The sequence below is a fragment of the Miniopterus schreibersii genome (assembly GCF_964146895.1).
Source record: "Miniopterus schreibersii genome assembly, chromosome: 1".
Lineage (NCBI taxonomy): Eukaryota > Metazoa > Chordata > Mammalia > Chiroptera > Miniopteridae > Miniopterus > Miniopterus schreibersii.
Genome location: NC_138101.1, coordinates 59,544,440 through 59,557,131, shown reverse-complemented (window position 1 = coordinate 59,557,131; position 12,692 = coordinate 59,544,440). Strand labels below are relative to the sequence as shown.

General features: G+C 33.4%; 1 protein-coding gene across 1 annotated transcript in view; it reads left to right on the top strand.

Moving 5' to 3' along the window:
• Nucleotides 1–12,692, top strand: part of STPG2 (sperm tail PG-rich repeat containing 2) — a gene marked incomplete at both ends in the record, with an annotated part of 128,969 nt that overhangs the window by 23,085 nt on the left and 93,192 nt on the right. Inside the window, 2 exons of the mRNA XM_081153780.1 lie at nucleotides 5,858–5,970; nucleotides 9,270–9,372. Coding sequence (XP_081009906.1) covers nucleotides 5,858–5,970; nucleotides 9,270–9,372 — 216 coding nt within the window. The remainder of the gene's footprint in view (nucleotides 1–5,857; nucleotides 5,971–9,269; nucleotides 9,373–12,692) is intronic.

Below are 12,692 nucleotides of genomic sequence, written 5' to 3'. Positions count from 1 at the left end.
TCTGAAAAGCAATGGAAGAAATATCCTCAAGTGAGGAGCAAAAATAAATGAATAAGTAAATAGATAGATAAATAAATAAGTGAATGAATGCATACGTAAATAAAAATCAATAAAAAAATTAAAAAATTAAAAAAATGAAACCAAAACCTTTTCACATATGGATAAACATTAGTTTGACACATAATATTTGATTTCTTTCTGGCTAAATTATTATTAGTAGACCAAAATAAAATTTATCCCACAATTTTAATAAGTCCAATTTATTTGATGACTTACTTTGATAATTATTGAGTCAATACAACTTGTATTTATTAGAATAACAATCTATATCTGTTTTAAGAAAACATATTACGTAAAAACATAGATTTACATATGAATTAAAGATGAAGTTCTTAATAATATTTAAGAAGATTCAATAAAGTTTAATTTGAATTGAATTGTGACATTTCCTGAAATCTCCATCTTGAATTTGAGAGCACTAGAGATAAGGTGGTAAAGCTCAGTAGCTGAAGGCTTTATTTTTTTTTTCTTGCAGAAAAACACACACCGCAGGTATCTCACAGACTACTATGAAGCTGATAGTATAGTAATGTTAATTCAAATCTTATCCAAATTTCTTATAATACCATTCTTTAGCTGCTTTTTGAGATAATACTATATGTGGACTCAGTTTCCAGACATAGATATTAATAGAAAATTAAGAAAATAATCAAATACATGGGTAATTATAATGGTTCTTCCCTGGACGGGCGAATAACCCCTGCTGAAGGTATCTTCTATAGGTTAAATATAGAAGCAACTCTGAAATTTAGAGTTGTATAAGACTCTAGCCAGTAAATGATGTTTTAGCTGTATTTAATATGTAAAAAGAAATTATATATAAAAATTGTTTTGTATAATATTTTGAATGATAAAATCTATGTTCTCTCTCTTTTTTTTGGTATGTGTTTATTTTTGTTTAAAATAAAATGTCCCTTTTTCTCCCCAGTGACACATTCCACCCCTCCCCAGTCCCTCTCCACACCATTGTCTGTGTCCTTGGGTTGTGTATCTCTCTCTCTTTTTTTAAAAGAGCCTAAGTAATCATTAGAAATTTAGCTTTCAGAGGTGGATTTCACAAGCAAAGTTTGCAGTTGGAATTATGACACTGACATATTTGCTAATGGTAACATGCTGGGAACTACCTGTGTTCTGAGACACTGGAAAGCAGTCCATTAGTGTTTAAATTGATGCACTTTGAGACTTTCAATTCTTCATAAATTCTATTTCCATACTTAATTATGGGAACGACTTGGGGGAAAAGTTGCATAGCCACTTCTTCATTTGTTTCATTGTCATTGGGAGTGACAGTTAGTAATTCTTCTTCAAGTTATGTTACAACATTCACTTAAAATAATGCAGCTCCATGCTGAGTTTGCTTCAATTAACTCATATTTTGTTTGCTAATGATTTTCCAAGTTGACAATGACCTTGAAGTTGATATTGTCAACACTTCTTGACATAAAGAGAGTATGATTTAGAGTTAAGAGTGCATCAATTTATTTTTCATTTTCTGCCTGTATTTTAAAAAGGCTTTTGAATTACATTTTAGATAGAACATTTACCTGAGTACTGCAGAGGTTAGTGAGTTAAGTGCTTGTCCTTTCTCATGGCTTAAGTAAAACAAATTTTAGTGTATACACAGGAAAAGGAATCTGCTAACATCTTGAATGGTGTGTGTGTATATGGATGCATAATCTTTCCTTCTATTGGATTACCTTAAAAATTGTTAACAGTTGAACCACAAAATCACAATAACGTGAATTAACCTGAAGAAAGCTTCTTGGGCATTATTTTGCTCAAGGTCCTGAAGTGCTGTGTTAAAAGAATTAATATAAAACCTTAACTTGTATTTTTTTAGGCTATAAAAATATGATGTAAAAGATGATTTATTAAAACACTCTGTTTTAGGCCCTTGCCAGTTTGGCTCAGTGGTTAAAGTGTCGGACCTCAGGCTGAAGGATCTTGGGTTCAGTTCTGGTCAAGGGCATGTATCTGGGTTGCAGGCTTGATCCCTGCCCTGGTTGGGGCTCGAGTGGGAGGCAACCAATCGATGTGTTTCTCTCACATCGATGTTTCTCTCTCTCTCCCCCTTCCACTCCCTCTGAAAAGCAATGGGAAAAATATCCTCAGGTGAGGATTAAAAAACAACAGCAACAATGAATCCCACCAAAAAAACAAAAAAAACCACTCTGTTTTTAAGTATTGTTTTTTTAAAGAAATATATAGGCTTTAGTAAATCAATATATTAGATATGCTTCTGCTTGAAATATATCAAATATCAAATATATTTAACACAGCTATATAATATTAGACAGAGTTCTACATTTGTGTACTTTACTAGTGATTATGCCTAAAATCTGCACAATTATGCAGATCTGCACAAATCTGCACAATTATGAAATTCTGCTTTATTTCTAAGTAAAAATAAAATACAACACAAATGAGAAATTTTGCTCTTTCTACCATCAAAAATGTATGTGTACTTTAAAATTCATGCCTATTTCAAATGGTAATTCCATTTGAAGGATGGTCTAGTGCATTTACTTTAACAAAAGAAAGTATTGTGTGGCTCAACATTCTTTTCCTGAAGCTCTGTAAGGTGCAGCCAACATTGGAGTTGTCACTGAACCAAAGGATCAGGCTGCTTTTCAGCTACTCTAGTGGATGCCATGGTTTCTTCTAGTACCTCTCTCCTACCATCTGCTGCTCTCTTGGACATGTCAGGCTGTGCAGTTTTTTCTACGCTGCTCTGCTAGGTGTTACAGCTTTTGTCTCTGCACTCCAGACCCAAAGCCTTTGGATGATCTTACTGCCTTATTTCCTTTTGTGTTATACTCAGGAGGGTCAAAGCAGTATATACGCTATGTGTTATAGAGATTGGTGGGATAGCTCTTTCAAGTTTTATTCATAGCTCCGTTCCTTCTAGGACTGACAAGGGTCTGGGCTGGGAATCATGCTATTCGCTGGACAACCTACTTATAATAGTAATAATGCTGCTACTGCTAATAGTGCTACTAATAACACTACTACTACTAATAGTGCTTTACAGTGTTGTAGCTTCATAGTGTGTTAAAGCTAAATGTCTGTAGTGAAGAGAGGAAAATACCTTTCTGCTCTTTGGGTTACAGTTCATTGGAAGGGATCTGCATATCCATAATCTAAGCACACTGAGACCACTTACAGTGCTGGGAATATTCCTAGTGAAAATAAGAACTCATTCTATTTATGTAACAGGTTTTCCCAAGCTTCATTAGATTGTGGTATAAAGAGAGTCAAAGTTATGTTAGTAACTCATATATGTATGTTGTCTCCTATTGATGCAGATAACCTCTAGCCTTCTGCAAAGTTCCCCCTTTCCAGGTGTTTATAGAAGGCATCAGAGGCTCTCTCAACAATGCTCCTGAACAAGTCTGTTTCCGCTGAGACAGCTACTGCTCCACCAGACATGTCAGTCTTTTTCCAGATGGGGCTCTCTGCTGGGCATTTCCACCAATGCACTTGATCACAACTAAAGCTGTGTGCTGAGCTGGGGAAAGTTGGAGGGGTAATGCTGTTCTTTCTTTGTGTCATTTTCTATTAGAGTGGTCTGTAAGTAGCACTGATATTTACTGGTGTTTTTATGAAACAGGTCCTTTAGATTTTTATCATAGCCCCTTTGCACTCTATAGGACACAGGCATAAATCTAGTGGGGACTGTCCGATAGGAGGCAAATTCATCCAACAAAAAATACTCAGTATTTAGCCTTGCCACTCTTGACACTAAGATTTTCTTACTAGGGGAGGGTCATGATTAGCTGCTTCCCATAGGATTAATTTTCACATTCACCTTCTGGTTGGTTTGCTCTATTTGTTCACCAGACATTCTGAAACATGTCTGAATCTTACTTGGACATAGCTGGTAACACTCGTTTCTCAGCTCAAACATCCTCCATCACCCTAAGCAAGGAACAAGCAAGGGGATTTATTAAAATCAAAGCCGGGGAAACCTTTAGAAAAACTATAATTCCATTTCTCTGTGAGATTGCAGCTATGAAAAAAGAATCAGCAAGGTCCCATTTCACTTCATGCAAACATCAAAGTTCTGATTGTGTTGACCCCTGTTTAATTCTTTAAGATCAGGAGGGTGTAGAGGGAAAGTTTAGTTTTATTGTGTTTGCATTTTATAACATCTGAGGGCTAGTTGTTAGTGGTGTGTTCTAGGAACACATAGTAGGAAATTTTAGTGCTGTGCCAGTTTCATTTTGGATTTTGTTGTGGCGTTCCAAAGCTTTCCGGAATGATACCTTCCTAACTAGAAAGTCTGTGTTTATTAGGGGCTAATGGCAGTGCTTCAATATATGTCCAACCATCCGTACCAGGAATAGAGTGGGTGATAGCACTCTTTCATCACTTCATGTAATGACACTGGTGTACATCTCCAAAGGTATTAGTAGTTTTGGGAATTGCTGCCTACTCAATACCCCAAAGTCCATCCTTATTTGCAGTTTTTGTCTTTCTGGGGACATTAAGAGGGTTCAGCTGATGTTCTTTTCACATGTAGTAAGGTTTTTTCTGGTTCTAGTCTCTGCTGTGCTATGTTTTTCAGAAATTCCTCAGGATTTTGGAATGTGAATGATGCCTTCTTTTAGTTTTAGCACTGATAATTTGTGTCTGCTTTATATACTTCTTTTGAAATTTTGTGGGAGTGGGGCAAATACAGGTTTGAATAATCATTTAAAACGACTTACTGTTTTTTTAATCAAATATTGCTATTATTATTTATAATGGTAATAGAGATTGGGTCTATTGTTCTAGAATAGTAATAGTCACCTAGAACTACTGATGCACTATTTTATGCAGTTAAACTATCAGTTTATGTTATGGGGATTTTATTCAATATCATATATATCAATTACTTTAATAATTCAAGCTCATTTTAAACTGATTTTTATAAATGTGAATTAAAAATAAGATAAATAGGCTAGAATTCACCTTTCACCATCAGTTAAAACATGGAATTTTTAAAATATTCTTAAATGATTGCTCAATTTAGAGAGTACTAGGTCAACAGAAGAGAAGTGTTGTAAGAGAAGCTGCTGTTCTTATATTATACTTTGTTATTTTATTAGTTTTTATTGAAACCACATGCTTTAACTTCTCTAAAGTGAACTTTTTATGGGTCATACTTAATTTTAATATCTATTATAGTGCATATAAAGGAAAGGTGATTATTGATTTCTTATGTCACAAATAATTTCTTTGGTGTTAAAAGATTGATCTTGACCTCAGCGTTAATAATAAAATGAAATGGGGGTGGTGTTTAATTTATTGTCACATATTTGTTACTCTTTGAAAACTTTATATGAATATATTATAGTTTTAAATACCAGGTAATTAGAAGTTATTTAATATCTGTTGGTGATGTTTGAATTTTAATTTAATTTCTTGAAAGGAATATAGTTTCTATTTAATTAAGGTCATTTTTAATAGACTTTTCCATTCTTTAAGTCATACAATTCTGCCCTCCCTCCCTTTTTTAAATGACAAGGAACTCATTTTCTTTGCCCTTAAGGTTTTAGGTTGCTAAATGTACTGCCAAGAGCAAAGCCGTTCTTACTGGCTGAGGACATGCTAGAACTAGAGGCATTTCTTTAGGATTCCTGGCTGACTCAGGTGTGCAATGAACACAGCAGTAATAACTTACCTTCAGACCTAGCATTTATCCATGAAACCCCCTTGACCAAGGTTATCCTTGCTTTAGCTTTAGACTTAACAGTTAAAATTTATTTCATGACTTATTTAAACTATATCTCATCTTGACTTTTTGTTTTAATAGGATTTTTCCAGTGCAACTTTAAAATACAAGGGAATACATTTTGGCAAATCTTCGGGAAGACTACAGTTACCTATAAAGTCAGGGCCTGGTCCTGGACAGTATGATATAGCCCAGTAAGTAGAAAAAAAGTATATCTTTAATATAGTTTTTTACTATATCCTAATAATTTAGACTTGCCTATGCTGTTTTTTATAAAGGAAAAACCAGTATAAAAACTCCAAGAAGTATTATATTTTGGAATAACCTATATGAAAATGATTGCTTTTTGTGAGCCTGATCCTGTGCTACCCCGACTTACATATATTCCCTCATTTAATCTTTACCCGTCTTCCTGTAGTTACTATTGTGATGCACAGGTTGAAGAGAATAAATAACATATTCAAGATCATGTAGCTATTAAGTGGCAGAGCTAGACTTTAACTAAGGCCTGTTCAATTATATAGCTCATGTATCTTAAGTGCTAAAATGTACTGTCTTTAATTATAAACCGACAAAAGATCAGAGAAAATATAAAAGAAATTGACCGGGGATTCTTCATTTTGTCCCTGGCCCTGGTTATTCTTCACCACATAGATTTAGAAGGCACTCTCAGTGTGGATCAGTGCCATCATGGTAGGTTGGAGGTAATAATAATGAAATTTAACTAGGAAATAAATTTCTAGTAAAATAGCTCTGTTTTTATTTTCTCCCACTTTTATAGTAAGGCCTTAGACAAGAGTCTGTGGAAGACAAAATTGAGTAACAAATACCATATTGTCCTCAGAATCTACCATTCTTCTTTTTTTTTTAATCCTCAACCAATTAAATATCTTCAACCAAGGGGATATATAGATATCTTTTTTCCGTTGCTTTTCAGAGAGAGTGGAGGGGGGGGGAGAGAGAGAGACATTGATGCGAGAGAGACATCAATTGGTTGCCTTTTGCACCCACCCCGACCAGGGCTGGGGTTGAGCCTGCAGCTGAAGTACTGCTCTTGGCCGGAATTGGACCCAGGACCCTCCTGTCTGCAGGCCGACACTCTAACCACTAAGCCAACTGGCTAGGGCAGAATCTACCTTTCCCCCCCATCATTATTATTTTTTTAACAGGATTCTGGTTATCTGTGTGATTCTTTCTCTCTCATAGAATGAGTTTTCTTGCACGAAGTCCCACAGTGATTACCTATCCAGTTGGTTTGCTAGATCTACTCAGAGACATCTATATGCCAGTGGTGGATACAACTTAGGCTCTTGTTGGATACCCCAGCTACTGTTTCTTCATTGAACAAATATTGTTTGAAATCTTGCTAAGTGCTAGTATTAAACTTAGTAACTGAGAATGAAAAGAATAAAACATGGTCCTTGTTTTGGGGAATTTATACTCTATTGTCCTTTTCACTGTTCATTCTCCTAATATGAGATATAGACTTTGTATTTTTTTTTTTAATTTTAAAATTGAACTTGAGACCTTTCAGTCCACAGGCGATGCTTAACCACTGAGCCAAATCAGCTAGGACTACACTTCGTAATTTTATTCTTTTAGTAGTTACACTAGAACTTTAACATGTATATTTAGCCTAATGGGGTCCAAACTTAATATCTTTGTCATTCTTCCAAAAAAAAGAAAGTCTATCCAATGCTTTAACTCTGCTCATTCCCTTGACATGTGCGTTCGTTATTTAGTATCCTAATCTTATCCTCATCTTCTTCCAGTTTGCTTGGTTTCTATCTATCTCTTTAATCTGCCTGCCTGTCTGCCTGCCACTTTTACTGAGGTTTAATTGACATAAAGCAAAATTAACCTTTTTGCAGGTATGTAGTTTTATGACGATTGTTTTCCATTCATTCCACTGTACTTCTGACTAAGTATCAGACATAACCAGGACTCTCTCTGGTCATGTGGCTCTGATTTTATGTGGTGGTATTTTTATAACAGCTCTTTTTACTCCTTCAACCTTATCCCATTTCCATTTTCCTCCTATTTTTTAATGTTACTTTTCCTTTGATCTTTGTTATTTCCCCTGTTCTCTTCTTCTATAAGTATTTTTACTTTTGCTTCTAGGAATTTATCTGTACTGATTGTATTCCAGACTACAGTTATTACCATTTCTTTAATTGTCTGTTCTTTGGTTTTGCTATCTTCACTGTATATTTTTTATGGAGTTGTCTTGGTTCCTTCTGGCAGCTGAAATTTTTTTTACACTTTTTCTTTTTGACTTTTGTTTTGTTGGGTCAAATTAGAATTATTCTGGGAGATTTGATACAGTGTAAAATGGAGATGCTTGGCCACTGTAAGTGAAAAGATGAGCTTACAGGTCGTTGTTTGGGAAAGACAGACCCTAAATGATATGTGACTCTTTTGATACCTCAAATATAAGTTTGTTATCTATAAAACTATTTGAGGTTTGGAAAACAAGTTCATTTATTAAATTTTGTGTAAAAAAATCAGTCAAATCAAAATTTAACAGTGAACTGATATGTTATATGCATATTTAAATTATAGCAATGCCAAATTATTGTGATTATATAACTTAAATATTTATTTTTATATTTTCTATTATCTGCTTTTTAATCTGCTTATGTTCTGGATAGTTCATTGGAAATATCTCATATGAGATTTTTAAAAAATTTTGTTTAAGAAATAGAAAAAAATAGTAGTATAATTAGTATAGCCTACAATACTTGTAATAATAATAGCTAAGTTATTGTGTACTTATTACGGGTATGTAAGGCACTAAACACTTCATAATGTTGTTTACTTTAATCTTACAACCTTGAGAATTGTTTACTACTATTTCCAATTAGGTGGGGAATCTAACCTGATGCTTAGGGAAGTTAGGTGGTCTGTGTAAGGTCACACAGCTAGCAAATAACAATGCTAGGATTCTCACCAGGCTGTCTTGGGCTCTTAATCACTGTTTGCTTAGTTTGTTATTCTTTCTTGAGGTTGTGTAAATTTCAGTGATAATAAGCTTCCCTTTCGTTTTCAAAGATCTTCCTTTATGCTCTTTTCTTGATATTTTTGTGATATAAATAGCATAGGACTATTTTCGCCATTATTTTAGTTAATGGAAATACTAAGGGATTTGAAATTTTAAAGACATTTTATCATAAATAGAACACACAGGAAACTTTTTGGTAGCTTTTAATTTAAACTCATGACATAAATCCCACACCCTATTTTCTTTTTGAAGTCATTATTAGAATAGTTTTATTATAATGCTCTGAATTGGAAAATTAAGAACTTCTCACCCAAATAAATAAATGCATTTTACAAAATTTAGAATATATTGGCCTAACACACCCAGATAATCTTACTGTTGCATACTTTTTAAGCAGAAAATGTTGGTGTAAAAATATTCTGTTGACTTATATAAATATTTATCTATTTGAAATTGAGAACTCAATTTCTTAATTTTTTAAAGGAAAAAGACAACCCATTATGAAAATATTAACATCAAGAAAGATCAACCAAAAAATTATTGCTTACATCTCCCACGATATTATGAAGTAATAATATTGCAGGAGGAAAAAAAGGTAAGTTGAAAAGTAACTATTTCATCTACTTTCCAGATTTTAAGATTATTGAATCTTATTATAGTTATGAACTAAGATTAAAGTACTATTAGATCTTAATGCTAATTGTCACTCTGTAAATATTGTAGAAGAAGCTGTACTTAAAATCGCTGTCAAGTGATCACTGTCTCTGCTTGACTACCTCTTGTGATAAAAAAACCCCTCACCAACCCTAGGGGTTTTGTTTGTTTGTTTGTTTCAGTAATGTCAACTGTTTCTTGCAATTTCCTTTTTAAGCTGACTTAAATTTACCTGCCTGCTACCTACTTATTCTTTCTTTTCCTATGACTTCTTTTTGATCTCATTTTATCTTTTATAGTAAGAAATAATGTTCTAAGTACCTTCATGTATTCTCATTTAACTTCATAATAACTTATTTTCCTTTGAAGTTATCAAGGGATCTTCCTTTGTTTGTGAATCTCTCTTTTTAAAAAAGCATATGATACTAGAACTAACACAATATTCTTGGTGTATTCTGATTAGTACCTAGTAGGATTTTCACCTTTCTTGATCTGGATAGTGTATGTTTATTAATATAAAACCTAACAGTTCGTTAAATACATTTTTTGTAGCTATGTTTCAGTTTACTCATTTGGAACTTGTAGGCAAATAATACCCTGAAATTTTTCCTCTTCAGTATATTATTATATTTAAACTTAAAAACTTGAAGATTAGTCCAGCTGGTGTTGCTCAGTGGTTGAGCATCAAACCATAAACTAAGAGGTCACCAGATGGGATTCATTTCTGTCAGGGCACATGCCTGGGTTGTGGGCTTGATCCCCAGTAGGGGGTGTGCAGGACACAGCCAATCCATGGATGGTTCTTTCTCATCAATGTTGCTGTTTCTCTATTCCTCTGCCTTCCTCTCTCTAAAAAAAAAAATCAATAAAAACATACTAAAAAAACTTGAAGATTATAGGATAACATTTAAAAAATGGATCCATTTAGAGCAAGGAGAAATGGTTTTCAGTTGAAAAATTAATAACTATTTCATTAAGAATTTTCTCTGCATTTGATTTCCTTGGTCTTCTCCTGATTATTAACCAGCAATTAAAAATATTGTTTATAGAAGTATTAGAAAAACACAGTAACAAAATAATATAGTATCATTGTTTTCATAGAACAACAATTATAAATCTCAAACAGGATAAAAATTGTTAATTTAGAATCATGAGAGATATTGGTCTGTAGTTTTCTTTACTTGTAATGTCTTTGTCTGGTTTTGGTATTGGGTAATGCTGGTCTCATAGAGTGAGTTAGGAAGTATTCTGCTTCCGTCCTCTGAAAGAGATTGTAAATGTTTGGTAGAATTCACCAGTGAGTCCATCTGGCCCTGGCTTTAGAAGGTTATTAATTATTGATTCAGTTTCTTTAATAAATATAGGCCTATTGAGATCATCTGTTTCTTTTTGTGTGAGTTTGGCAGATTGAATTTTTCAAAGAATTTGTCCATTTAGCCTAGTTTATCAAATGTATGGGCATAGAGTTGTTTGTAGTATTAACTGATTATCATTTTAATGTCTGTGGGATCTGTAGTGGTACCCTCTCCTTCTGATATTAGTAATGCATGTCCTCTTTTTTTTTCTTAGTTTGTCTGGCTAGAAAGTTATAGATTTTATTGATCTTTTCAAAGAACAAGCTTTTGGCTTTGTTGATTGTCTCCATTCATTTCTTATTTTCAATTTCATTGACTTCTGCTCTAATTCTTATTATTTCTTTTCTTCTGCAACTGTGTGGTGATGGCTAGAAGGAGGGGGTGGGGACTGGGTGGAGGTGGGCAAAGTGGAGGGGGAAGGGGGGACATCTTGTAATAGTGTCAACAATAAATAAAAGCAATAAATCAGCTGATGCACTGACTCCTACAATAGATGGTGCACAAAAATTAGTTATAGGTAGTAGTATCTTGAAACTGTTTTAGAATACTCTTTTTTTATACAGAGCCCATTGCTCTTTCTATTGTTACCCTGGATCTCACTCAGATTTCTGGTTTGTATTGACTCTTTCATACTTCTCTTTTTGGCTCACTCTAGTTTGGCTGTCCTCCATGGTTTTCTTATCTTTATAAAGTTCTTTCTTTGAACTCTCTAGGTTCGGCTAATTCAGGACATTCACTTTCCTGTATCTACCTATAAGGGAGAAATTACCACACATGCTAGAAGAGGGGATGTATTGTTTTTAGATTCATTTCTCAACATGTTTTTTCTCCATATTATTTAGTTTGCCTCAAAATTCACCACTTTTTAAATGTACAAGTTTGCCTTTTTAAAAAAATCAGATTTATTGAGATATTCATATATCATACAATTCATCCATTTAAAGTATGCAATTTAATGATTTAGTATATTCAAAGAGTTATTCAACTGTCACCACAATCAATTTAGATTATTTAACTCATCCCAAATAGCAGTCATTCCCATTTCTCCCCAGTCATCCCAGCTCTAGGCAATCACTGATCTACTTTCTGTCTCTGTAGATTTGCCTATCTGGATATTTCATATAAATGGAACCATATAATATTTGTCCTTTTGTGACTGGCTTCTTGTACTTGGCATAATGTTTTTCTTATTGTAGCATATATCAATATTTTATTTCTTTTTATGGCTGAATAATATTTCATTGTATGGATATACCATATTTTGTTTATCCATTTATTGTTTGATGGACATTTAGGTGTTTACCCTTTTGGCTAAGAATAATAATAATTAGTATAGTAATATACTAAATAAAAGCATAAGAATAATACTGCTATGAAATTTAGTGTACAAGTCTTTTTATGGACACATATTTTCATTTCTCTTGGGTATATACCTGGGATTGAGATTGCTGGATAATATCATAACTCTATATTTAATTTTTTGTGGAACTGTTTCACAAGGCAGGTGTACTATATATGATGATTGCCAAAGTCTGAAGGTTCCAATTTCTCCACATCTCAGCAATACTTGCTATAGTTTATCTTTTTGATAGCCATCCTCGTGTGTGTGAGGTGGTATATCATTGTGGTTTTGATTTGCACTTCTCAAGACTAATGATGTTGAGTATCTTTTCATGCACTTATTGGCATTTATATATCTTCTTTAGTGAAATGTCTAGTCAGATCCTTTGCCCATTTTAAAATTGAATTATTTGTCTTTTTATTATTGACTTGTAAGAGTTCTGTAAGTTTGATTTTCTTTTGTCTGAACTTATGACTAATTTTAATAACATTTCTTGTATATGAAATCTTTACAAATATATTTAACTTATGTCCCCGATTAAACTGTTGTTCTTAGAGGACAAGA